Here is a 27,924-nt window from a genome sequence, read left to right as displayed (position 1 = left end):
TGTTATGGACAAAAGGCAACGCCTCATGAGCTCGTACATCCACTCATGTATGAAGAACCACGGAGAACAGTGAAAGGAAGATACCAGTCCAGCACAAAGGGTATGAGATCATGTGCCCCAATCCTCCCCCACAGCCTCAATGTGTACCCCTGATTTACACCCCCTTTCCTCCATGCTTTGAGTTCAACAAGGAAAATGCCAGAAGAATCCAAAACAGTCTTATTTTTTCTTTGTTTAATCAGAATAATTTATTAATTCATCAGGCCACTGCATCCCAAAATAGGATTTGACCAGGTTTAAGAGATGTACATAACACCACCAAAAAAAAAACAGAAAATAGTAAAAGATAAGGAAGTGAAAACAAAGCCAGACAAAATGAAGTCAGTGATCGATGCACAAATTGCTAACCAAAAGGGCCTGCTCAGTTTTTGGAACTGGATCTTGAACCTCTGAGCCTCCTGGTGGCCAAAATTTATCCCATTTTCATTTCACAGTCACTAAGATCAATCACCAATGTCTAGTTTTCATAAGAAATTAGTTGCTCAAGGAAAGTCCCTGGAGAAAATGCCGAGGATGTGCCAGAAGGGCTTAGCGTGACCTCCAGCCCGGCTTGCCTCACCTCCTCTGTTTCTGGGAAACTTCAGGAGTGGGGTTGGGTCAGGGGCTGCATATATGGTCGTGAACAAGCTTTTCCTTGTCGGCTGCTGTCTATAGGGGTATTCTCCTGCCCTGCCCACCCCCCTTCCCGGTGAAGTTGGAGTGAGGGTCTCAAAGCAGCTCCTCACCATCACCAGGACATGCCCTTGACCCTCATGCTCATCTCCATTGCCTCTAACTTTGCAGAAGCTTCTCTGTGGTCTGTGGATTCCCCAAAGAACTGAGGCCAGGCCATGTTCTACATTGAAGAAAGAAGGGGAGTCCTTTCCCCCGGGTGTTATATTTGTCACTTGGCACCACAGTAGGGCTCCCTGAGCCCCGGTGACTCCCAAGAGATTCCAGTGCCAGTGGCTCGGTCACTGCTGCCCGAGGCTCCTCTCCTGCTTGGGCTCACATGAATCTGTAATGCTGATCCAGAACCAGCCTTAGAGGCACATTGTGTTTCCTTTTTCTCCTTCCTCACCCTCTAGGCACCACCGTTATGGAGTCTTTTCCAACAATGAAAATGTGAAAAATAAATGTGACTTCAGAAAGTATTACGTAATAGCAGACAGGATCAGAATGGTTCCCATATCAAGGGAATCCCTCACTGCACCCTCATTAGAAACGTGATGTCTGTGTGGACCCTTATTCTACCTGTTCACTGTGTGTAGGTAAAATTGTTCAACTGGATCCTGCCCTTGCCCGTTCTGACGCTCTTGACTCAGCTAAGTGGCTCTTAGAACAAAGCAGCTCTCAGCCTTGAGAAGCGGGGAGCCTGAGCCACACTGAGAAGAGGGGCCTCTTCCTCCGGGCAGCACAGGGCAGGGTCACCGGGTGCAGGCTCCTCCCAGGGTTCTGACAGGGACCGGGTGGGAAGTGCACCAGAGGGCAGTGAGGTCCCCAGAGTGGGGCGGGGAAGTAGAGGGAGGTGGAGATAGTTCCAGGTTTGCCTCTAGTCAGAGTGACGGAAAAGATGGCACTAAAGACACGGTAGTGGTAGTGGTGATGTCGGGAGAGACAGCAGCAGGAGCCGTGGGAAGCAGCGGCTGCCCCCTGGACTCCGGCACAACTCGAACCCCTCTCCTGCCAGGCCTTCCCTGACCTCGCGCTACATGTAGCACGAGCCTCCAGTCGCAGCCTGGGCAGGGGCTCGACACTGGTGTCTGCTGCTCAGAGAGGACACTAAGGAGCATCGGAAGGAGAGGTGGCATCAAGACTGAGAGAAGGGGATGCTTCACCACATTCATTCTGACCGTAGGCTCCACTGGAAGACTGCCCAGTGCTGGGGAACCACGGCCCACTGGAAAATGCCCTTAGGAGGGAGAGCGTGTCTGGGGCCCTGAGTCTGTAGGAGTCTGACTGTGTGTGCCTCACCGGCGTTGTGTGAAGGAGGCTGCTTTGTGGGCCAGTGTGTACGTAACGTGCATGCCGAATGGATGGGCCCAGGCTGAAGATGGCTGCAAGGGGTCACAGTGCGTGGGGGGGAGGGGGGGCACGAGTGGCTAGAGAGGCCCCGGAGTCACTCAGGTTGGACTGGCAGGGAGGAGACCGGGCTCCTAAGAGGAGAGCCCAGGGCAGGAGACAGATCTGGAAGTCCCGGGCACGTACACACTGGGAAGCCAATGCCATCCGCAGCAGCCCCAGGACGGAAGTTCAGACAGCAGCCTGTGGCTTCGCACCACACCCACACCCACTCAGTACTTCAAAGCTCTGCACCCCCGTCCCCAAAGGGGGTTACCTTCTCCACAAAGTGACTAAACACAAACTCCTTTTTGCAGCCTGGAGGCAGGGAGCTATCCCCGACCGGGGGTGCCGGAATGGGATAAAGCAGGGAGAACCCAGGGCACCCATAGGTCCTGACCGCTGCATTCTTCAGCATGTGAGGACCCGACTGCCTCACGCTCCTTCTCGCAGGATGAAATTGTGCCATGCAGCTGGGCTGCAGGACAGCATTCAGTGCCCTCTCAGTGGGAGCACACCAACTCCTCCCACCTCCCCCGCGATCAGCCATGGCATGGCCATCAGAAACACAGCTTCCGCCAACAGGGAAAGGCCCGGGGAGGCAAAACTAGAGGCCCAAGTTCCTGTAAGGCTTAACGTTCAGTTCATCCAAGTCTAACCTGAGCAGGACTGACTCCCTGAGGAAAGGGAAATTCTTAAACCCCATTTCCTTCCCCAAAGCAGTATCTCATGGGGAGAAACATCACTGTGGTTACAGGTCGTCCCTGTCTCAACCCCCTGTATCTCTCACCCATATTGTTGCAAAGATAGAAATCCACAGCAAGTGCTTTAATAATAGCTCAGCCTTGCTCAAAGCATTGCCGGTTCAGATCATCCCAGGCCCTCTGCTCTTTAGGGATTCTCGGTTTCCCTATTTGCTAAAAGGAGAATTCATAAAGGAATTTTAGTAGGAAATGTGGTCCACAAAGTGCTTTGGGATCCTCACACCTGAGTTACCTGCCCTAATGCAGAAGGGGATTCAGGAGAATGGTCAGGAACACCTTAGGCTCCAGAAACAGATCTGGTTAAAGCCTGCCTCTGCCATTTTCAGATGCGCCACCAGGCAAGTTACTTGGCTTTCCCAAGCCTCGGCTCTCTCCTCTGGGAAATGGGGACACTATTAGTACCTCTCTCCCAGCACCACTGTGAGGAGGAGATGAGATGATGTGCACAAAGTACTTAGCACAGAGCCTGCCAGAGTAAATGCTCAATAAATACCAGCTACTTTTGCTATTGTTAATAATTTATCAAGGACATCACTGAGGTTCCTCCTCTTTGCTGAGGTCATGGCGGTCTGCTTTAAGCCACTGATTCCCAATTATGCCCTCTCTCGCCAGTCTTAAAGCTCTCCTGTACGGACACACCCCAACCGAAATCCGCCACGTGAGAATTTGCTGATGTGTGCCAACAGAACACGTGTACCTGTGGACAGTGTGAAGGCACAGCGAGGTTTGGACTCACTGCTCAGGACCCCTGATGTACCTCTAAACTCCTACATGACCAGTTTGGCTCAAACACTGATCAAGTCCTCACGTGACAGCAAATATAAGGAGGGCCTGAGGATTGCACAGGGTTTTTTTACAGGAGAAAAACAAATTACACTTAAGAAAAGTGCCTTCAAATCCAGACCCTTAGCATCTGTAATTCACTTCCAAATAACCTGGATTAGGCCAAGATAACTTGCCTGGGTATACACCAAGCTTAAGAATTCGGAAAGCTCCTAGCACACATCTTACGCTCTGGGGAGATTTCAATATGCGTGTATCTGTTTGCCGTGACGGGGGGCGGGGGGCCTCCTACGATGCTTTCCCTCCTGCGTGGGTTCTCCGGTGGGCGCTGAAGTGGGAGCTATTGTTGAAGTCTTTGCCACACTCTGTGCACTTGTAGGGCTTCTCCCCAGTGTGGATTCTCTGGTGAATAATGAGACTGGAGCTCTGGTTAAAACATTTCCCACACTCTCTGCACTTGTAAGGCTTCTCTCCCGTGTGAATCCGCTGGTGAGTAATGAGGTTGGAACGGTCACGAAAGAACTTGCCACACTCAAGGCATTTGTAGGGTTTCTCTCCCGTGTGCACTCTCTGGTGCGTGATGAGCTTGGAGCGCTCACTGAAGCCCTTCCCACAGTCCACACATGTGTATGGCTTCTCCCCCGTGTGGGTTCGCTGGTGGTTAGCCAGCGTGGAGCTCTTACTGAAGTTCTTCCCACATTCAGCACATTCATACGGCTTCTCTCCCGTATGGATCCTTTGGTGACTGATGAGGGCAGAGCTCTTAGAGAAGGTTCTTCCACATTCAGGACACGGATACAGCTTTTCCCCTGAGCTGGTGCCGTGTGGGCCAGAATTCAAGTTCTTGCTGGCACTCTGAGGTTGTTCAAGAGATGTCTCTTCCGTAGAGTTCCTCCAGGGAGCACTGAAGGATGGGCTTTGGCCAAAGGTTTCCCCTGCCTCGCAGCAATGATCAGGATTGCCTCCCACGTGGATTCTCTGATGTTTCAGGAGGTTGGAGCTCTGGTTGAAGCTTTTCCAACATTGCCCACATTTATAGGGTTTTTCCCCTGTGTGGATTCTCTGGTGGGTGACAAGATTGGAGTGATCGCTAAAGCTTTTCCCACACTCAAGGCACCTGTAGGGCTTCTCTCCTGTGTGGATTCTCTGATGGGTATTGAGGTTGGAACGATCGCTAAAGCCTTTCCCACATTCAGGGCATTTGTAAGGCTTCTCGCCTGTGTGGATCCGCTGGTGGGCAATGAAGTGCGAGCTCCGACTGAAGCTTTTCACACATGTGTCACACTTGTAGGGTTTCTCTTCCAGGTACAGGCCTTGGTGGTCGATAAGTTTTTCTAAGTCATCTTCAGAAGAACATTCTTCCCACTGCTCCTGGGGGGGATTTCCCCACTGCCCTTCACCTCCACCTTCATTTTCACTGTCTTGCCCCCAGTCATGAGGGTGGCAAACATCCTCTCCAGTACATTTTGATAAGGCTCCAGGCAAATCCTCAAAAATATCTTGCTCTGAAATCTGGTCTTCGTCCTTATGCGTCATCTCAAAACCTGAAAATACACAGAAATGCAGTTTTCTTCGTTCATTAGTTAATATCTACTTATGTATCTTATCTTGTGTCTTACAAATTTAGCTACAATGATATCCTATATTTTCTTTTTTTTTTTTATGTTTATTTTTGAGAGAGAGAGACTGTGTGAGCAGGGAGAGGGGCAGAGAGAGAGAGAGAGACAGAATCTGAAGCAGGCTCCAGGCTCTGAGCTGTCAGCACAGAGCCCGATGTGGGGCTCGAACTCACAGACTATGAGATCATGACCTGAGCTGAAGTCGGACGCTTAACCGACGGAGCCCCCAGGCGCCCCATATATCTTATATTTTCTATCTCACATCTTATGATGTGACCAACGTGAAACTGCTCAAGTTCCGGTGCATATATAAATGTGTGACCTGCAAAGCAGAGAACAGAGCCTGGAACATGGTGACCCTGCCAAGGGAGCCATGAGGCCCAGGCCACACACACAATCAGCTAGTCAGTCTCTCCGGCCAACTTCCCCATCCCTCTACTCAATAAGGAACACCTCCCTCTCCTAGTACATTCCATATAGCCTCTTATCATGAGAAATTGAATAAACTCTGTAATTTACCAAAAAATCCCAGTAAAATCAAGACCTGACTACTTCTCTCATTTGGGCAATTACACTAAGCAAATCACAAATGCTTTTCCTGGTCAATTCCACCCTCTCTTGTAGTTCAGAGGCAAATGATAATGATCCGGCCCCCTTAATCTCTCATGCCTGTGGATTTGGTGGACATCGAATTACTCCAGGCTTACCAGTGTCTGGGGTGTCTGGACACAGGGTGGGAGATTTGAGGCCAACTTCACCTGCCATCTCCTCCCAGGCCTCCTGGTCGTCAGCCTCAGTACTGCTCTGCCCAGACCTAGAGAGACTCGCTGCCTCCCTGAGGGTTCCCATGGCTCTGACCGCAGTCCGTGCCCTCATCAGTGAGTCCAGCTCCTCATAGAAGGGGCAGGTCCCTGGTGGGTGGCTGCTCTTGGCTTTCCGGTAGCTTCGAAGGAGGTTTTTGAATCTGTACCGACATTGCTCCAGTGTCCGCAGGAAGCCCTGTGCACACAGCCGCTCTGCAATGGCCCGGTAAACCTGGCTGTTCTGGTGGCACGTGCGAAGCTTTTCAGAGAATGGGGACTCACTGAGAATGGTCAGGAAGGCCTTGGTCTCCTCGTAGCCCCAGTGCACACCTGCTGTCGGGAGTGAAGAGTTCAGAACTGTGAGGCATAATGAGACTAGCCCAGGTCATCAGGGATCAGGGGCCCCCGTTCCAATACATGCCTAGAACACAGGCAACGGAGAAATTTCCCAGGCACCTGGGGCACCAGCAAAGAATATTCCCTTGCTTCTCAGGGGTGCGCCAGAGCCTCCCACCCCCACCCAATTCTAAGACCTTCCATTAACTCTTGAGTCTTAGTTGAAAAAGATATAGGTGGCCATATTATACCAGGTGACCCCACTTCTGGCTTCAGTTGACTGGTGTGGGGAAAGGCCTGTAATTGGGATCTAAGAGACTTTCTCTATATCCATTCAATACATATCCTCTAGTTTTATTTTATGAACTTTCTTCTGAACAAACAAGGGAACTGAGAGTCCCTAGACAGAAATGTAACTCAAATAATGTTACAAGAGCACCCAACTAAGGATGCCCTTTCCTCTTTTTGGAGGAATGAACAGGAAGTGTTCTGTTCTCAGTTCCTCAGCAGGTAAATGATGCAGCCTGGGGAGGCAGCATCGTGGAGAGGAAAACTACATAAAGATGGAGGCAGGAACTCTGGGCTCTGACCCTGACTCTGCCCCTACCTCACTGTGTAACTTTACATAAGACATTCCATCTCTTGGGCTTCAGTGTTTTTCCACTTTTACAATGACGGGGTGTTTCTCAAACATCACTTGTTCACCTATATACTGTTACGATTTCTGTTATATATTAAAAACTTCACTCAGTATCTTTCCTTACCTAAATTCACCGTAAAATCACAAGTTGATGTTCTCATGCACATTAAACTTAAAAGTACACTCGTGTGGAGCACCTGGGTGGCTCGGTCGGTTAGGCATCCGACACTTGGTTTTGGCTCAGGGCATAATCTCATGGTTTCGTGGGTTTGAGCCCCACATCAGGCTCTGTGCTGGTGGCGTGGAGCCTGCTTGGGATTCTCTCTCTCTCACTCTCTCTGCCCCTACCCCAGTCACACTGTCTCTGTCCCTCTCAAAAAAAATAAACATTAAAAACTTAAAAAAAAAGGAACACTCTTGTAACACTATGACCATCCATACTCCTAGTGACACACTTTGGCAAATATAGTTGATGGGTTTGAACTGCACAGATTCACTTATAGAACAGATTTTTTTATATATATAATACAGTAGTGTAAATGTATTTTCTTATGATATTAACAACACCTTTTCTCTAGCTTGCTTTATGGTAAGAATATACAATACATATAACATGTAAATACATGTTATTTATATTGTCAGTAAGGCTTCTGGTCCATAGTTTGCTACCAATGGTCAAGTATGTCGGGAGTCAAAAGTTGAATGTGCATCGATCAAACAAGCAGAGATCAATACTCTAGCCCTGCATTGTTCAAGGGTCAACTAATACTGAATTAGCTCTTTAAGGTCCCTTAAGTTTTTAAAAGTTTGCTTCTATAACTAAGAAAACTCATTCTAGGAAATTGATCATAGAAGGAAAGAGTAGGAGTTTGAGGACAATCTAAGGAACTTAACACCAGTGGCATCAATCTGGACTTGCGATCCAGTCTGTGCCCTGAACTCAGGGAGCAGAGGTTTGGCTGGTAGGAGAGGTGGAGTCAGGATCCACTAAACCCCCTTGTTCTTACCAATACGACTCTGGAACAGAGCTGGGCCCCCTGGAATCCTGGGCTCCTGGACAGACTCATCAGTGGCCAGGTCATCACCATTACAATCTTCTGCTGTCTCTTCAGGCTCCCAGCCCCCTTCCTCCTGTTCATCCATCTCTGCATCACTGTCCCCCAGCCTGGGGAGCACCACAGCCTCTCCTGGGCCATCGGTGGCTCTGATGGCCGTCCGCGCCCTCACCAGGGCCTCCAGCTCCTCATAGAAGGGGCAGGTCCCTGGTGGGTGGCTGCTCTTGGCTTTCCGGTAGTTCCGCAGGAGGTTTTTGACTCTGTAGCGACACTGCTCCAGTGTCCGCAGGAAGCCCCTTGCCCTCAGCCGCTCTGCAATGGCCCGGTAAACCTGGCGGTTCTGGTGACAAGTCCGGAGCTTTTCAGAAAAAGGAGACTCACTCAAAATTGCCAGAAAAGTCTTGGTCTCCTCATAGCCCCAGTGCACACCTGACACCTTCATGTCCTCCGTGTCCCATTGGTGTTGTTCCTCCCAGGCCCTGGAATCTCTCCAGGCCGACGCCTGGGCTGGTTTTGTTTGCTCATTATCCAAGGTATAATCTGCAGTGTTCCTCTTTCCAGAATTGATAAAGCTCGGACGCCAAAATCCTGGTCCTTGCTCTCGCTGGCAGTTGATACCTGGTTTGGAAACTGAAGCCCCTAATAGAAAGAAAGAAAAGAAAAGATTAAAAGTACAAATGACACACTGAGCAGAGTGCTCGTCCAAACTGCCCCTGGAACGGAGCACTGCCGTGCACGCAGCTATTCAGACATTCCCATGCCAATTCCCGACATTAATTGACCAGTTTGCTCTGTTCATTTGCTTTCTTTGTTGTTGCTACGAAACATATCATACAAAGAGTGAGTGTTACTGGTCCACAGATGGGCACGTGGCCTAAACTAGCCCAAGCAGAATGAATTTAATGGCTGGAGGAAAGGTTTCCCTCTCTCTCACTCATTCACTGTGTGTGTGTGTGTGTGTGTGTGTGTGTGTGTGTGTGTGTGTGTAAGAGACAGGGAGACAGAGAGAGTCTCTCTCACTAGGAAACTTGTGAGCCCAACTGCCATTGGCATGTATCTTTTGATTATGACACATGATAACTTTAGTGCAAAGCTGACACTGAGGACGGCAGAGGAGAGAAAAAGAACCTAGGGTCTGCCGTGACACTGCGGAACCACTTTGTACTGTGATTGGAGCATGTCCTCCTCTCAACGTCCAAAAACGTGAGAAAATATATTTCCTTATTTTTTAAAACACTTTGCAATGTCTAAAGAAAGGACTGCTGTCCCAACAGCTCCCAGCCCTAACAAAACAGGAAGCCTTATCACAATCCCAGACTTTAGCCTCTACTACAAAGCTAAAATCATCAAGACAGCATGGTATTGGCACAAAAACAGACACATAGACCAATGGAATAGAATAGAAACCCCAGAACTAGACCCACAAACGTATGGCCAACTAATCTTTGACAAAGCAGGAAAGACTATCCAATGGAAAAAAGACAGTCTCTTTAACAAATGGTGTTGGGAGAACTGGACAGCAACATGCAGAAGGATGAAACTAGACCACTTTCTTACACCATTCACAAAAATAAAGGACCTGAATGTGAGACAGGAAAGCATCAAAACCCTAGAGGAGAAAGCAGGGAAAAACCTTTCTGACCTCAGCCACAGCAATTTCTTACTTGACACATCTCCAAAGGCAAGGGAAGTAAAAGCAAAAATGAACTATTGGGACCTCATGAAGATAAAAAGCTTCTGCACTGCAAAGGAAACAACCAAAACTAAAAGGCAACCGACAGAATGGGAAAAGATATTTGCAAATGACATATCAGACAAAGGGCTAGTATCCAAAATCTATAAAGAACTCACCAAACTCCACACCCAAAAAACAAATAATCCAGTGAAGAAATGGGCAGAAAACATGAATAGACACTTCTCTAAAGAAGACATCCAGATGGCCAACAGGCACATGAAAAGATGCTCAACGTCACTCCTCATCAGGGAAATAAAAATCAAAACCCACTGAGATATCACCTCACGCCAGTCAGAGTGGCTAAAATAAACGAATCAGGAGACTATAGATGCTGGAGAGGATGTGGAGAAACGGGAACCCTCTTACACTGTTGGTGGGAATGCAAACTGATGCAGCCGTTCTGGAAAACAGTGTGGAGGTTCCTCAAAAAATTAAAAATAGATCTACCCTATGACCCAGCAATAGCACTACTAGGAATTTACCCAAGGGATACAGGAGTGCTGATGCTTAGGGGCACTTATACCCCAATGTTTACAGCAGCACTTTCAGCAATGGCTAAACTATGGAAAGAGCCTAAATGTCCATCAACTGATGAATGGATAAAGTGTGGTTTATATACACAATGGAATACTACTTGGCAATGAGAAAGAATGAAATTTGGCCATTTGTAGCAACATGGATGGAACTGGAGGGTGTTATGCTAAGTGAAATAAGGCATACAGAGGAAGACAGATACCATACGTTTTCACTCTTAGGTGGATCCTGAGAAACTTAACAGAAGACTATGGAGGAAGGGAAAGAAAAAATAAAAGAGAGGGAGGGAGCCAAACCATAAGAGACTCTTAAAAACTGAAAATAAACTGGGGCACCTGGGTGGCTCAGTCAGTTGGGCGTCCCGACTTTGGCTCAGGTCATGATCTCACGGTCCATGGGTTCGAGCCCCATGACAGGCTCTGTGCTGACAGCTCAGAGCCTGGAGCCTGCTTCAGATTCTGTGTCTCCCTCTCTCTCTGCCCCTCCCCCGCTCAAGCTCTGTCTCTGTCTCTCTCAAAAATAAATAAACATTAAAAAAATTTTTTTTTTTAAAACTGAAAATAAACTGAAGGTTGATGGGGGGCGGGAGGGAGGAGAAAGTGGGTGATGGGTATTGAGGAGGACACCTGTTGGGATGGGCACTGGGTGTTGTATGGAAACCAATTTGACAATAAATTTCATATTAAAAAAAAAAAACCAGGAAGCCTTTCATTAAAATAAATATTCAAGGTCAGGTGCCTGGGTGGCTCAGTCAGTTAAGCATCTGACTTCGGCTCATGTCATGACCTCACAGTTCGTGAGTTCGAGCCCCACATCAGGCTCCATGCTGACAGCTCACAGCCCAGAGCCTGCTTCAGATTCTGTGTCTCCCTCTCTCTCTGTCCCTCCCCTGCTTGTGCTCTCTCTCTCTCTCTTTCAAAAATAAATAAACATTTAAAAAATTTGTAATAAATAAATATTCAAGGAAAACTAGATGGAAAAGAGTTGAGAGCTAAAAGAAACTTAAGGATTACCCGGTTCAACACTTCCCAAAGTTTGTTCTGCTGAACACTATCTTCCCAAGATATCATGGTTTATGTAAAAAAGGAGTTCTGCTGTCAGGCAAGGCGCCCACAAGCTTCCCATGTCTCCCCTCACCGACAGGAGGCGGGCCTATCACTGTCTCTTCCACTTTATCCCTCTCTCATGTCTAACCCATCATTCTGACCCAAGCTCCCCAGGGAAACGGTTCATGTTTGTTTAGCTCCCGTGGAGACGCACTTACGAAAACAGGAGTTGGTGCTGGCCGTGTGGGTTTTTGAGCCCCGTGACGTTTACTTCTCACTGTGGTTTAGTACATCAGTCTCATGGGCTCAGCTCACTGGGGACTGCCCCTTGGAGATGGACCCTGTTTGATGCTGCCAAGACTGGATTTCTGAGACAGCCCCAGGAGCATGCTGAGTGTACCGAGGAAATGAGGAAACGACCCCCAGAGGGCAGGCCCTCGGAAGCCAGCCGCCAGCCTCTATCCGGGCAGACCCCACGCCCCATGCTCCACCCCTGCCACCAGTTCTTCCTGTGGCCACAGAGCGCATGTGTTCTTCCTGTGTCTGAAGCTCCAGACTTCGCAGAGCCCCAAGTCTTAAGGGAGTGATGAAACAGCCTCTGGGAACTGAGTGTACCAGAAACCCGACAACATCCTCTTGAGAGGGCACGGTTTCCTTACCCAGGGACACGCCATTCCCACAGCTGTCTCCTGGGGGGTCCTTGCAGAACTCCTTCTCAGCGTGTTTGCTGGGGCCCAGGGCTTCCTGTGAGATGTACAAGACAAGGACCTCAGTTGGAAATGGCCTGGCAACGCGACCAGGCCCCGGGAAAGATAACGGACGCAGGGATACCATGTGTGAGGCCAGTGTCATAAGGAGCAGCATGACCGTGGAGAGGCCAGCAGACTGGGGGCCAAGGGCAGAGGCGAATACCCCAGGACATATGTCCTTCTGCTGAGGGCAGGCCACAGAGTGAGGAGAGGGGCACAGGCGCAAGGGCACAGGAGGAGTAAGGACAGGAAGGAAGGGACAAACAGCAGCTTACCTGGGACTCAGCGGTCACCTCCCAATCTCCAACACTCCCCGTCTTTGGGAGAGTAGGGACTCGGGGAGTGAGGACAGCTGAGGAGAAGAAGAAGTCTCCTAAACCCAAGCTCTGGTTCCCAAGAAACCGCCCCTCCCGGGTCCAGCTTTCCAGATGCCATGCTTGCAACAAGCTGGGACTGTCCTGGTATCCCGGGCAGATGTCCCCTTTTACTTCCATCCTAGAGCGTCTGGCTCCTAAGCTGCCTCGAGAGATGGGCCGTGTGTAAGATGCCACCTCGCACTCCTATGATCACCACGTGACCCCGGCCCTGGCCTGAACTGGCTGCATGACTCCGTGGGGCGCCAACAGCGCTGGGCGCTTCCTCTCCTTGCACAGCGCTTATCAGTGTGTCCATCAGACACCAATCCACCCCCCGTCTTGAATTCTGCACATCCCTACTCCCTGTGCACCCTTCCTTACCCCCTCTACCCCTCACCTCTCCTCCCGGACATTCCCTGATTCTTGGTACTCACCACTTTCTTTCAAGGGGTGTGGCACTATCTTGGTGTCTAGATGCTCAGGAAGGTCAGGGCATGAGTTCTTCACCCACTGCTTCTGGGACTGTCCCTCAGGCCAGTGATTCACTGGCTGCAGTGGACAGTGCTGAGATTCCTGCATTGCCTTTAAGGACCCAGTCTCTTCTGCACACAAGGCCAATTCCTACACAGACAGTCAAAATTCCCAATGGTCAGTTCAGTAAGACCAATTACGGTAGGGCAGGGAACGTTCCGTAGAATACAGCTGTGGTCCAGAGGTTAACAGACTCTTTTTAAGATCCAAAGATGACTCAAAGTATGACAGCAAAGCCATGAGACTGACATTAGTCAACAGACCAGCGCTTATACCACCAAATGACTAATGGTTTGTTCAACACAGGGAAGCTATACAAGCATCTCAATGAGGCTGCTACTGTTCCAAACATTTTTGAATCATAAAGAGATAAATCATGTAAAATTTTCATGACATTAAAAACTAATCTCTAAACATCAAAAGTCGATTCATTTTTAAGTTATCAAAAAAAGATAAAAGTTAGCCAGGTATACATTAAACGACAAAAGGAAACATAAAAACAGATACACCAGTAACTGGATATAATTGCTCTAAATATTCCTGCTGAAAGGCAAGGAAAATTCAAAAGTAAATGTAAGAAAAAGGAGAGACAAACAACTACAAATGGAATTTTAAAATGTAATAAAAGTATGTGCTGCTTTAGAAAGTCTTATCTACTCTTCAAACACAAGGAGAAGCGAAGAGAAGGCACTATAACTCGAAAGGAAAGTAGAAGTGGCTACTTAAATTCAAGGTCAGGCGAACGAGTACTCAGAGATACAGGGCATGTATATAATAAAAGGGAATAACCAATTAAGAGAGGACAGTACCCACTCAGCATTACCAATCATAAAGCTCATTTCTTATCTGTCATTTGGTTCCAAATTGAGAGATGGAAGAGATGTTATTTCCTGGCCCTAAAACCCCAACAATGGAACAACCTCACTGCATTATAGAAACTTAAAAAAATGTGTTTTAATTTTTTCAAAAGGTAGTTTTCAATGCTCACCTGGTTCAAAAATAGAAAATATAAAGGTACATTTGGTGAAAATACCCCATCCCTACCCTGTCCCTGTCCCATCTGCCCAGTGTCTTCCTTCTCCCTACTCTTCCCCACAGGTGACTACTGTTCCGCATCCTTTCGGTTCTTTATACACAAGCATCTATGAATATAGACTCTTACTTCTTCCCTATTTTACAAAAGGTAGCAATTATATACATTGCTCTGAGTCTTATTTTTTGACTCAAAATATTAACATCCACCTTCAGCAACTTAATGAGTTTGCCAAACTTCCAGAACTCCAAAAAACCTTTGGCTGATGGGAAAACTCCAATCCTCACTCAAAGAGAGGGATGTTTATCCTTAAGATATACAGGTATGGGCCCAGAGCATAAAAATCCATTCCAAGTGAGGCCATCCACCAATGTCTTGTATGGCTCATAGGGAGCAAACATGAGCTTATCCGCATTCTACTGTGGTTATTTAAGGAAAAAAACAAATAAATCTCTTTATTATAGTTACAATCTTACAATCTACAGAGCAACTGCAGGACTAGACTCCACAACAATCCTCACTCCCGGCTCTAGCTCCTCTAACTACTGCCACGCCTATGCAAAGGTTTTGATCCCGTAGATGGCAACTGTAGACAGAAAGAAGGAGATTCAAGTGACAAGGAGAAGGAAAAAACTGGTAGAATTTTGGTTGGAGTAGGGATGAGTAAAGAATTCATCAAAAATACCTGTGCACCACACAAAGCCTGCACATGGATGTTTATAGCAGTTCTACCCATAATTGCCAAAACTTGGAAGCATCCAAGATATCCTTCAGTAGGTAATAAACTGCAGTACATCTAGACAATGGAATGTTACTCAACACTGAAAAGAAATGTGCTATCAAACCATGCAGACATATGGAGGGACTTTAAATGCATACTCCTAAGTGAAAGAAGTCATTCTGAAAAGGCTACATACATACTGTATGATTCTGACTATATGACACTTTGGAAAAGGTGAAAGTATGAAGACAGCAAAAAAATCAATGGTTGCTAGGGGTTGGGGGAAGGGAAGGATAAATATGCGGAGCACAAAGGATTTCAGGGCAGTGAAACTATCTTGTATGAACTATAATGGTGAATACATGTTGTTATACATTTGTCAAAATCCACAGCACGTACAACACCAAGAGTGACACCTAATGTAAACTATGGACTTTGGGTGATAAGGACGTGTCAAGGTAAGTTCATCGATCATGATCAACGTGCCACTCTGGTGGGGAATGATGTGCGTGCATGGGGACTGGAGGTACAGGAGCAACCTCTGCACTTTCTACTCAGTTTTGCTGTTAACCTAAAACTGCTCTAAAAAATAAAGTCTGTTTTTTTAAAAAGTGCCTCTGCAGGGGCACCTGGGTGGCTCAGCTGGTTAAGCATCCAACTGTGGCTCAGGTCATGATCTCACAGTTCATAGGTTCGAGCCCTGCATCAGGTTCTGCACCGACAGTGTGGAGCCTGCTCAAGATTTTCTCTCTGCCCCTCCCCAACTCATGCTTTCTCTCTCTCTCAAAATAAACAAATAAACTTAAAAAATATATTTTAAAAAAATGCCTATGCACCTAATGGGGAGAGGGTTGCTGCAACAGGGTGACGACGGAGTCAGCAAGCCAAAACCCACCCAAGAGCACAGCTGAGAGGTCTCTTTAAGGAAAATATCTTGGAGGTCATTTAGCCCAGCAGCGCTGCCTTTTCCAGGCGGTTCTCTCTGAGGAATGGAGTTAGCATACTTCATTCCATTAGTAAGACTTGGAAAAGTCTTCCTTACAAAAAATGTAACTGAGTCAGGTACCTTGCAATGTAAGATCACAAGCATATATGTGGGGGCAGGGGAGCTCCTTTGCTACTTATCCATTTGTTTTGACATCTGTGAGCACTCAGGAGCAGGTAGAAAGTTAAAAAATAAAAATAAAAGTCACAGGAAAATAATACATGATAGAGCACATTCCATTACCTTATTTTTTTTTTTTTTCAATTTTAGAAGCAATTCAACCTCTGCTCAGCTCACAAGGGTATAGTTTGAGAACTTTTGGTCTAGTCCAACCCTCTCATTTTACAGATAAAGAGTCATTAAGACCTTGATTTAAATCAATTCTCAATTAACTCAATTCTGGGTCTCAAGTTCATTTGTTTTTTCACTGCCACTTAAGACGAATAGATGGTTTCTTTAAAAGAAATAATACGGGAGGATGGGGTGGTATATTAGAATAAGGTACACTCTCTCATACTTAGTTCTATAACTTTAAATCATATGTTTTCTGTGTCTTCAATCAGTTTGTAAAAGAATCCAAAAAGCAGGGGCACGCGTGTGGCTCAGTAGATTAAGCATCTGACTTTAGATCAGGTCATGATCTCACGGTTCGTGAGTTCAAGCCCCACGTCCGGCTCTGTGCTGACAGTTTAGAGCCTGGAGCCTGCTTCCGATTCTGGGTCTCCCTCTCTTTCTGCCCCTCCCCCATCCATTCTCTCTCTCTCTCTCTCTCTCTCTCTCTCTCAAAAATAAATAAACATTAAAAAATTAAAAAGAATCCAAAAAGCAAACCCACGGACAATAAACCTTTCTTCCCCCAATCTCACATCTGTACAGAGCTTCACCTTTTATGATGTACAGAAAACCCCTGCCATTTGCAAGGGATCTTCTCAATCTATAATTTCCCCCAACAACGTATCATTAAATATAACATCACAAAAATTACTGACCGTGTAACAAGGGGAAGGAACAGGGGTATGTTGAGATGGAGGTTCTGGGTGGCTGGCTCAGCCCGCAGCCAGTTCAAGTACTTGCTCTACATATGCCAGCTCCAAAAGCAGGATTCAAAAGTCGTGCCCTAGAAAAACTATAAATGATATCATGGGCCTTCAGTCTCTTGCAAATTGTTGAAACTATGAGTGTTAAATCCACGATGCTTTCACTTCCCTTATCTTGGCTCTACCACTTAAGTTATATGAATCTACACATGTCACTTACCTCTGAGTCTCTGTTTACCCACTTGAAAACCAGTGACATAACAGTACCTACCTCATCGGGCAGCTGTGCTGATTAGATGAGCAATACATACAGAAAGGTTAGAACGGTGTCTGACACACAGTGAGTGCTCAAGAAATGTCAGTTACTGTCTCATTTGAGCCTCATGCCTCAGAGGTATTTTAATTCCCATGGCTTGCACATGAGGCATCTGTCGTGTACAGAAAGAACAATGAATTTGGAACCTCAGGATCTGGATTTAGGCTCTGGTTCGGACTGACTGCGCTTTGTGAGCCACCTGACTTTTTGGGCCTTAGTTTAGTGTATACGATGAGGAGGATAATGCTACTTCTGTCTACCTACCTACCTTACTGCCTTAAGCACCCAAAGAGATCACGTATGTAAAACGGCTTTGTCACGTGTGAAACACAATACAAATCAACTGCACCGTGAATATGGTCCTAAAAGGCAGTTTAGGCAGTGGTTCTGAATGCTGGCTTCAGTGTCAGCCTGCCTGAATTCACATCCTGGCTCTACCGTCTAATGCCGTGTGACCTTGAGCCAACTACCTGTTTTTCTCTGCCTCAGTTTCCTCATTGGTAAAATCAGGATAACGGTATCCATCTCATTAAACAGGATTAGGTGGAAAGCACAGAAGATAGTGTCTGTTACACAGCAGTGCTCAATAAATGTCAGTTGGTCGATGATAACAACAATTATTATTATTACTATGGTTTTGGCAATGATTAATCTAGTCATAGCCCCGCCGCCTCACCCTCTGTCCCGCAGCCTGGACCTCTCGGTGCCAATCCTCCACCAGGGCCACCGCCTCCTCACCACTCTCAGGGTGGCGTGCCTGCACCCAAGCCTGGACCTCCCTGGGTAGGATAGTCAGGAACTGCTCCAGCACCAGCAGCTCCAGGATCTGCTCTTTGAGGCGGATCTCTGGCCGCAGCCAGTGACAGCAAAGCGCCCAGAGCTGGCTGAAGGCCTCGTGGGGTCCGGCTGCATCCCTGTACCGGAACTGCCTGAAGCGCCGGCGGGAAGCCTCAGGACCAGGGTCGAAGCCCTCCTCCCCAGGTTTGCTCTCTGGTCTCCATGAGTCCCCTTCCAGCTTCACAATAAGGAGTTCTTCGGGTTCTGGTCGGGGAGAGGCCCGGGCCCGGGCTTCCAGGGCCATGGCCATGGCCTGTTCCGGACACCTTGCTTCAGCTGGGCCGTCCTCGTTCAATGTCTTCCTGCATTTAAGGTGTGTACTTCCAAGGATTCCTGGGAGAGGTGATGCTCCCCAAGGCTCTGAAGGCAGAGGGACAAGGGACAACAGACAATGTGAGTAAGAGGACCCCGAACCTTCCACTCCCTTTGCACGGACCAGGGCTACTCAGACAGGAATAGGCACAAGCAGGCAGACAGACCACAACCTGGCCCCCAAGCTGGCAGCCAGCACACGCTGGAGGAGGACAGTACAGCACGAAATCCTCTGTGATGTGCTGAACGCCGTGTTCTGGCATCGAGGCCTTCACAATCTGGCCCCAGCATGCCTTCCTTCCTCTAAACATGCCCAGTCTAACCCTTCCTCAAGTTGGGTTCCAAATGTCACCCCCCTCCACAGGGCCTTTCTCTCCGGACCTTCAGCTTTCCTTTAAGGGTGCTCCCCTTGCAAAACCCCTCTCACTCTACATTCCCTCTTGGCCAACCCATCCATTTGACATTTTTCACCATCTTGAAACTGATGACTCCCAAAGCTTCAGCCAGGACCTGCCTCCAGACCCCAAATCCAATCATCTACGGGACATTTCCCACTTGACTGTCTATTAGGCACCTCAAACTCAGTGGGCCCCAAATTGAATTCATCATTTTCTCCTACAGACCCGTCCCTCTTCTGGAGCTCTCCATCCAGCCAAGGCACCACCTTCTATCAAGTTACCCATGCCAGGGGCACCTGGGTGGCTCAGTCGGTTAAGCATCCGACTTTGGCTCAGGTCATGATTTCATGGTCTGTGAGTTCAAGCCCCATGTCAGGCTCTGTGCGGACAGCTCAGAGCCTGGAGCCTGCTTTGGATTCTGTGTGTGTGTGTCTCTCTCTCTGCCCTTCCCCTGCTCATACTCTGTCTCTGTCACTCTCTCTCTCTCTGTCTGTCTCTCTGTCTCAAAAATAAATAAACATTTAAAAATATTTAAAAAAAAAATTTACCCATGCCAGAAACCCAGGGATCACCTTCCTTCAACATCCCCCATATCCAATTCATCACCAAGCTGTGCCTCCTGGCCTCCTAAGCATCTAGACCCCCAATGCTGCCACCTCAGGCCAGAGAGTCGCCATGCTTTTCATTGGATCAGCCTCCTAACTCATGTCCCTGCCTTCTCTCCTCTCACCCCAACCCAGAGTTCTTCACACAACAACCAGACTAGCTCAAAATCTGACCAGGTCACTTCCTGCTGAACACCCTTGGGTGACCTCCCACATCCTTCACAATCAAGTGTGAACCTTGCCCAAGTCTATACCTCATCTCTTTACCATGTTCCACTGGTCAGGGCACTCCAGCCACACAGCTTTTGCTGCCCTCGGAACCCTCCTACATGCTGTGGACCATCTCCTTTAGGAAGTGTCCTCCCTTTCTTCACCTAGCTAGGTCTCAACGTCAATTGTACTCTTTCCAAGAGGCCCTCCCTGTGCCCTGAAACAAGATTCAATCCTTCCTATGCCACAAGCTTCCATGCCACCTACGTTTCTCTACCACAAACCTGATCATGCTCGATTATAATTATCTTACCCACTAGATCATAAGCTGACCAGTACAGTGCTCAGCACACAGAGGCAGCGCTCGGTAAACAATCAGCTCAGTCAGACAACAGTCAGCTCATGATGGTGATGTGTCATGAAGCAAGGGTTATAACTAATCCCCTTCTGCACACACTAGATTTTTAAATGACCTTCTAGCTCATGTCAGAAGGAATTCTTTCCTCCTTTCTATTTCTATCTCTGTCACACTTGCCACTTTCTATGTTGTATTAGAGGGGAGTGTATGTGTGTGGCCCCAGAGAGATTACGGCCTCACTGAGGATGAGGAACATAGTTTACCCCTTCCCTCCTCCACCCCCACAACAAGCATGATGCTACACACAGGAGGCTCTCCGAAAACACTTACTGAGTGGACAACTGGGATTGCTTCTTTGACACAAGGAAGACTCTGACAACACTTGTGCTGGGTGATCTGGAAAAATGAGCTCTTTGTGTCATTCCCAACAAATCTAGATGACATAAAAACACCCACTCAAAGGAAACTATCAGCTCCTTCTAAATGGGAATGACACAGCCAAATTAAGAGTGGAGAGGGGCTGGTATTTAGATTTTAGGCCAACTGACTGGACTCTCCAGGAACAAGGCAAGGGTGATGAAAAATAAAGACTTGTCCTAAAGACCTCTACATACTCAGGGAGGAACTACGAACACAACTCATGACCATCTGACAACTTCCTGCTTGTCCCTCAGCTACCAGGTCAATGTCACCTCATCTGTTAAGAATTCCTTAACATGCCTTTGTCATGCCCTGCCCCATTCCCTGCTTTCCCAGAATCACTTCTCCAGTCCTGTATTCCCAAAGCAATTGGCACATGCCTCTACTATAAAGTGGTATCCTACACTGTTGTAGTTACCTGTTCTTACCTCTGACCATTAAATTGTATTATTAGGGCCAGGACTCTATCTTACTCATTTCTGTATCCATAATGCCTGATAAATAGCAGGGCCATTGGAAGTGTTGTTGCCTTTAATTAAAATGGTAAATCCAGTATCTCGAAAGCCTATTGGGCTATGGAAAGTCCATCATTTATATTAAGCTAAAGAATGAACTTTTCATGAAATTTCTTTTTTAGTCACAGCCTTAATCACACACTAGTCCAAAAGCATTTGTGTCACTCTCTCACACAAGGACTAATTCACCAGTCATTTACAGAGTCCCACTATGTACCTGCACTGTACTGGTATCTACACAGCCAACAGTAACTGGGAAAGACGGTTTGTACCTTCATGAAAGTTACTTTCTAATGAGAGAGACCGTCAATGAGCAAGCAAAGAAGTTTGTGCTCCTGCACAGAGAGACTAACACTACAACAAAATAGGCAATTAGTAGTCCCACCAGTCCCAAAGCCAAGAGCCACAGATAATAGGTATTTTCTTCTGGGAAGACTTGAAAGTTCAAGGGTTAGTTTCCAATACAAATCTGACATTTGCAAATGACATATCAGATAAAGGGTTAGTATCCAAAATCTATTAAGAACTTATCAAACTCAATACCCAAAAAACAAATAATCCAGTGAAGAAATGGGCAAAAGACATGAACAGACACTTTTCCAAAGAAGACATCCAGATGGCTAAAGAACACATGAAAAGATGCTCAGCATCAATCATCATCAGGGAAATACAAATCAAAACCACAATGAGATACCACCTCACACCTGTCAGAATGGCTAACATTAACAACTCAGGCAACAACAGATGTTGGCAAGGATGCGGAGAAAGAGGAACTCTTTTGTATTGCCGGTGGGAATGTAAACTGGTGCAGCCACTCTAGAAAACAGTATGGAAGTTCCTCAAAAAATTAAACACAGAACTACCCTATGATCCAACAATTGCAATACTAGGTATTTATCCAAAGGATACAAAAATGCTGATTCAAAGGGGCACATGCATCCCAATGTTTATAGCAGGACTATCAACAATAGCCAAAGTGCCCAAATGTCCATCGATTGATGAATGGATAAAGAAGATGTAGTATACATATACAAAGGAATATTACTCCATGATCAAAAAGAATGAAATCTTACCATTTGCAACAACATGGATAGAACTAGAGTGGATTATGCTAAGTGAAATAAGTCAGTCAGAGAAAGGCAAATATCATGATTTCACTTGTATGTGGAATTAAGAAACAAAACAGATGAACACAGGGGAAGGGAAGCAAAAATAAGATAAAAACAGAGAGGTAGACAAACCATAAGAGACTCTTAAATACAGAGAACAAACTGAGGGTTGCTGGTGGGGTGTTGGATGGGGAGTATGGGCTAAATGGGTGATGGGCATTAAGGTGGGCACTTATTGAGATGAGCACTGGGTGTTATATGTAAGTAATAAATCACTGAATTCTATCCCTGAAATCATTACTACGCTATATGTTAACTAACTTGCACATATATATATATATATATATATACACACATATATATACATATATGTATATGTATGTATATATATGTGTGTGTGTGTGTGTATATATATATATATATACATATATATATAAAACAAATACAAATCTGAAAGCTTTTCCTGCTACTCTCTTAGATAGGAATTGCAGCCTATCCCCAGAGGGAGATGAATACAGTCAGCAAATGGCAGGGCGACTTTACACAGAGCTGGGAGAAAGAAAGGACAAGGGCATCCCTCAGTCCTAAGATGACCAAGAATGTCAGGGCCACACCAGGATCAACAATCTCAAAGAGTACCCATCTCCTGAGTGCCCATGAGGTGCCAGGTCTGGTGCTACGTGCTCTACATTCACAATCTCACTGAATCCTCCTGGCAAGCAAGTCAAGCGTCCTTAGTGTGGAGTTGCACTACACTGATCTCTACCTTACGTGTATTACACTGCATGCAAACACCAGAAAGAGAAAAAAAGAAAAAAAAAAAAAAGCACATAATTTAAATGGTGCAGCCAGTTCTGTTCGCTCTGTGTCTATTCCAGAATAAGCAGGATTTTCCTGGTCCCCAGGTTGGTCTGAATTCCCTCAAGCCTCTCTCTCCAGAGTATGAACCGAGTGTGCTTCATACAGCAGCATCCCTAAACACAAGCCAACTCTTTCATCTGACATTCAAACAAGAAAACCCAGCTGCGCTGGTTAGCTTATTGAAAGACAGCATGTTGGTTTCTAAATGGCTCCTTGCCAAAGGATTTTCAAGCTGACTGTGATTTTGGGCTAAATGAGATTTCCCAAAGTCAGAGTGCTAACTTTAGAATAGAATTCTCCTATAAAGTATGAGTCCACTATATCCTCAATTTACATATAGGGAATTGAGCTTCTGTGAAGGGACTCACTTAAGGTCACACAACTAGGAAGCAGCAGAGTTGGGACTAAGCCAAGATACGTTCTTTCCAGTCATTTTTCTTAACCGCACCACATAGATTCCTCTAGGTCTGCCAATCACCCAAACCCCTGTGAAGATGGGAGGAGAGTAGAAAGAACATTAAGGCAGGAGGGAGCTAATCAGGGTTCCAGTTCCACTCCTGCCATTATTAGCTGTGTGACCCTGGACAGGTCATGTGGACTCTGCAGCTGCCAATCAAGACTGAAGCTTACAGGAGCACCTGTGATGGCTCAGTTGGTTGAGTGTCTGACTTCAGCTCAGGTCATGATCCCACGGTTCGTGGGTTCAAGCCCCACTTCAGGCTCTGTGCTGACAAGCTCAGAGCCTGGAGCTTTGGATTCTGTGTCTCCTCTCTCTGGCCCTTCCTCACTCGTGCTCTGGCTCTCTGTCTCTCAAAAATAAATAAATGTTAAAAAAAAAAATGTTAATAAAATAAATAAATAAAAGACTGCAGCTTACAGCTTGACCGTACTCAGCATTTGGCCCAGATTCCCCAATTAGTATGATGAGAATAGAGCAAAGTGGCAGGAAGACTCAAGTCAGTGGCTACAAATTTAAATGGCTACAGGGGCCAGGCAAAATGTAAATCGGTAAATGAGTGGAGCAGGGGCTGTGACGAACTACACAGCACCAGAGAGAACACTGGCCAAGTTCCCAGGCCGCCTACTTTTTTCCAAGAGAAGCTAGAACTCTGGCTTTTTAAATATTGGCAACCAACTCAAAAATCGTTTCAAATACCAGGACTAAATAGAGGATGATGATAGGCTTCTGTCATCATGGGCTGTCGTCACTTTACCACCTTTCAAGCTAAATACTCTGAAAGAGCTCTTCCACCATCTAGGAAGATCTAGAAAGCGTACTGATTCCCCTAAGCAAGGAGGGATAGGTATTGACTGGGTCAGGATCCCTTTACAAATACAGGGAAGAAGCTAAGGGGCCTCCTGGCTCCTGGGGTATTGAGTATGGATGTGGACTTAAAAGCCCACCGACTGAACAGTGGGATGGTAAGAGAGCTGCCCCAGTCCCATGGGAAAGGCCAAGACTGGTCTGTGACTTCCAAAGAAGAAACTAGGAGCCCCCAAAGGCTAGCCAGTGTATTTGGCTGATGGTCCAGGCTACTGCTTAAACATTTAAGGGTTTAAACCAGGGAGAGCAAATAGGCTTCATGTAAAGCACCAACTTCAGTCACTGTGCTAAGGACAGAGTCCTTAGCATTGTCCGTGTCAATATCTGAATCCCATGTCAATATGTGTTGCCACCAATTAGCTATGACCACCAGACACAGGAAGAAAAAGTGGTACCACACATTCTACGTATTTGCCATCCCTGGCTTAAACTCCCATTGGTATTGAATCAGCATCCAGCAAAGACAGCCCTGACAGGCAGGAAAAGACTAAAGCCTCATGTCCTTAGAAATCCACTGGAAGAAGCAGTCTTTAAGACTGGCATAAAAGGGGCGCCTGGGTGGCTCAGCCGGTTGAGCGTCCAACTTCGGCTCACGTCATGATCTCACAGCTTGTCAGTTTGAGCCCCACATCAGGCTCTGTGCCAACAGCTCAGAGCCTGGAGCCTGCTTCAGATTCTATGTCTCCTTCTCTCTCTGCCCCTCCCCTGCTCACGCTCTGGCTCGCTCGCTCTCTCTCTCTCTCTTAAAATAAACAAACATAAGGGGCGCCTGGGTGGCTCAGTTGGTTAAGCGTCCGACTTCAGCTCAGGTCACGATCTCGCGGTCCATGAGTTCGAGCCCCGCATCGAGCTCTGGGCTGACGGCTCAGAGCCTGGAGCCTGCTTCCGATTCTGTGTCTCCCTCTCTCTCTGTCCCTCCCCCCGTTCATGCTCTGTCTCTCTCTGTCTCAAAAATAAATAAACGTTAAAAAAAACTTTTTTTTCAAAATAAACAAACATTAAAAAATTAAAAAAAAAACTGGTACAGCAAAGCTCACCCTGGATGGTCACTTTTCACACATTCATTAAGTATTTACCAATTTACATGATTTACATCAAGTATTTACTATCCTGGACTGGGCAATGAAGAAATGGCGGTGACTCAGAAACTGTTCCTGTCCTGGATAAGCTTACAGTCTAGTGGAAGAGACAAAAAAAAAAAAAAAAAAAGTCACAGATAATTACGATCAAAAGTGGTAAAAGAGGTCTGTGAGAACTGGGGTTGGGGGCGGTGACTTAATCAGCTTAAGGTAAACTGAACAAAGTAACACTCAAGTTGGTTAGCTGGTTCTCCGAAGAATGGTTCTCTTGTCAGAGAACGGTGGGAAAAAGTGTACTCTAAGCAGAGAGAAGGGCATACATAACGGTGGAAAACCAAACAGCCTCCCCAAGAAACCGAAAAAAACAAATAGCATGGGGTGCACAATCTTGTGCAGAGGGAGTTTATGAAAAGTCTGGACTATCGGGCTAAGGTGTTTGGACTTAATTCTACAGGTGATGAGAAAGAAGGTTTTTAAGCAGAAGGCACAATCAGATTTGTGGGTTAAATAGGTGGACGCTGACTACAATGTGTTTTTCCAGGCTGGGGAGGTGAAAAGATGAAAGCCTTGTGCAAAAACCCTGACCAGAAAAGGGGCAGATTCAGGACACATAACAGAAACTGAAAGGTCTGAAGATCCCTGGCTGTGGAAGAATGCAAGAGGAACCAGAGCGCTAAAGTGGACGAAGGTGCCATTCACTTCCATCGGGCAGAAGGGAAGCGGGTGCTGATTTGGGGCAGAACACGACAGCCAGTCCCACCTACTGGGTTCCAGAGGTCACAACCATTAGAGGAAGTGTAAGGGGATATCAGATTTGCTACGTCTGTCGAGGCGGGCGAGTAGAGGCTGGAACACCATTTTTAAGGTCGGGCTTCAAGCTCCGGCCTTTTTCTCTTCATCTTGCCAGGGCCCAAGAACCGTCTATGCTTCCCTCTGTGGTTTCCAGACCCTTCTAGGACTCTGCTACCTCCAGAACCTCTCTCTGTCTTCTCACCTACATACCTTTCTAGAACCGTCTTCGCTCCCAGGGCCTTCTATCTCCCTCCTCATCCCCGACCCCTCTATGACCCTTCCCATCTCCGGACGCTCCATCCTCTGGCCGCCCCTCACCCTCACCCCCCGCCCGCCAAGAAAAGCTGCTTTCTCCCCTCTCACCTTCCCTGGCCCTCTAGGACACCACCACCTCCTAAGCTTCCAGCCCAGAGCCTGAGTCTCAGCTGCCCCCGCCCCACCACCCGGACTCACCCACCGAGACACCCACTTCACAACAGGGCGGAAGTGCTCCGGGGTTCGCGCAGGGAATGCTGGGACGCGGAGTCCGATCGGTGCCACCCGGAAAGGGAGCGTCTAAGACTGCAACTCCCAGAAGGCACCGCGCGAGCGCGAGCCTCCGTTGGCTGCCTTCCCGATATCCTCAGCCAATAAATGTGTCATCTGCTCCCGGTCCCGGGCACCGGAACAAATCGGAACAGGGTCTATTCGTGGGGGCGGAGCCTGTCGCAACCCTGGTCCTTTCCGCAGGTTCCGAGATCATGGCACCGCCCAGTGGGCGGGCCCTCAAGCTGAAGGCGAGGGGGTCTGCTGCCGGAAAGAGGCCAGAGGCTGTGGGCACCGGAGAGGTGAGAGCAGAGTTAGGGACAAAGAGGGTAAACGGAGGTGACCAGACTGGTAGACAGGAGAGAGTTGGACAACTGTAGGTTCCATCTCCAGCTCACAGTAAAACTTAGATGACTGGGGGGGCGCCTGGGTGACTCGGTAGGTTAAGCCACCCACTCTTGGTTTTGGCTCAGGTAATGATCTCACCGGTTGGTGAGTTCTAGCCAGCATCTGGGCTCTGCGCAGAGAGTGCAGAGCCTGCTTGGGATTCTCTCTCCCCCCTCTCTCTCTGCCCCTACCTCTGTTCGTGCGCGCTCTCTCTCTCTCTTAAAATAAAAAAAATTTTTTTAATAAAAAAAATTAAAAAAAAAAAAAAAAAGAGCTACATAACTTGAGATGGATGGTGAACCTCTGGTTCTTCTCCTGTAAAGTGGGGATAATAATAGCACTCGTTGGCTGGGTTTTTGTGAGGCTTCAATGAGATAATACACCTAAGACAATTAAATCAGGGCCTGGGTCCTAATAATACACAGTGAAATGTTTAGCCATTATTATGTAAATCAGTTAGTACAGAGCTTGGCACTTCTGGGTGTTGGAAAAATGTTAATCATTATTTGAATAATAATAATCAGAATAATTTCAATATAAATGCAGTCGCTTTTTAGCATTATGAATAGGTCGGGATATGAGCAGTCTAATAGGGGGGTTGAACATGTAGGGTTTTGTAGTCAGGCATGGATCCAAATCCCTACTTCCTAGCTGTGTGGCCTTGAATGAATTACTGCATCGCTTTATCATTTTTGTGTTTGGTTTTTGCATCTGTAAAATGTGAGAGATATAACAGAATCTACATTGTAGAGTGTTGTATATATTAAACAAGATAACGCAGGTAAAGCATGGTCTCTGGAATCACACTGCTTGTGTCTGAAACTTCTTTCAAATGCAGGATGTTGGCTTTGCCCCTCACTAGTTGTAAAACCTTGGGCAAATTACTTAACCTCTTTGTACCTCCGTTTCCTAATCTGTAAAGTGGGAATTATCATAATGGCATCTACTTAATAGGGTTTGTGAGAGGAATAAATGGAGAAAAGTTTGTAAAGGACTTGGCACATTTCTGGCAGGAGGAGTTTAATAATCATTATTCTTATTTTTTACTA

At 46.9% G+C, this 27,924-nt stretch overlaps 1 protein-coding gene across 8 annotated transcripts; it reads right to left on the bottom strand.

The window, feature by feature from the left end:
- Positions 1–521: 521 nt before the first annotated feature.
- On the bottom strand, positions 522–26,488 carry ZSCAN20 (zinc finger and SCAN domain containing 20). 8 transcript variants are annotated; one of them, XM_007092437.2, is made up of 8 exons: positions 26,417–26,488; positions 17,820–18,340; positions 12,955–13,141; positions 12,440–12,516; positions 12,075–12,159; positions 8,053–8,739; positions 5,974–6,402; positions 522–5,191 (listed from the first exon to the last, which is right to left on the bottom strand). In XM_007092437.2, exons 2-8 carry the CDS (start codon positions 18,228–18,230, stop codon positions 3,936–3,938), a joined length of 3,132 nt encoding a protein of 1,043 aa, XP_007092499.1. In that variant the 5' UTR covers positions 18,231–18,340; positions 26,417–26,488; the 3' UTR covers positions 522–3,935. The 8 variants fall into 8 exon arrangements, with proteins under 8 accessions (XP_007092499.1, XP_007092502.1, XP_007092500.1 ...); XM_007092440.2 differs by having other exon boundaries at positions 5,974–6,399; XM_007092438.3 differs by having other exon boundaries at positions 26,421–26,480.
- Positions 26,489–27,924: the final 1,436 nt, after the last annotated feature.

The sequence above is a fragment of the Panthera tigris genome, chromosome C1 (genome assembly GCF_018350195.1).
Source record: "Panthera tigris isolate Pti1 chromosome C1, P.tigris_Pti1_mat1.1, whole genome shotgun sequence".
Lineage (NCBI taxonomy): Eukaryota > Metazoa > Chordata > Mammalia > Carnivora > Felidae > Panthera > Panthera tigris.
This window is presented reverse-complemented; position numbering and strand designations above follow the sequence as displayed.

Excerpts from the sequence above, each read along its gene's own strand:
- ZSCAN20 (XM_007092437.2), bottom strand. The coding sequence starts at position 18,230 with ATGGCCATGGCCCTGGAAGCCCGGGCCCGGGCCTCTCCCCGACCAGAA. Across the intron at positions 12,160-12,439 it reads AGGTGACCGCTGAGTCCCAG|GAAGCCCTGGGCCCCAGCAA; the intron begins GTAAGCTGCTGT and ends TACATCTCACAG. Across the intron at positions 8,740-12,074 it reads TGGGAATGGCGTGTCCCTGG|GGGCTTCAGTTTCCAAACCA; the intron begins GTAAGGAAACCG and ends TCTTTCTATTAG.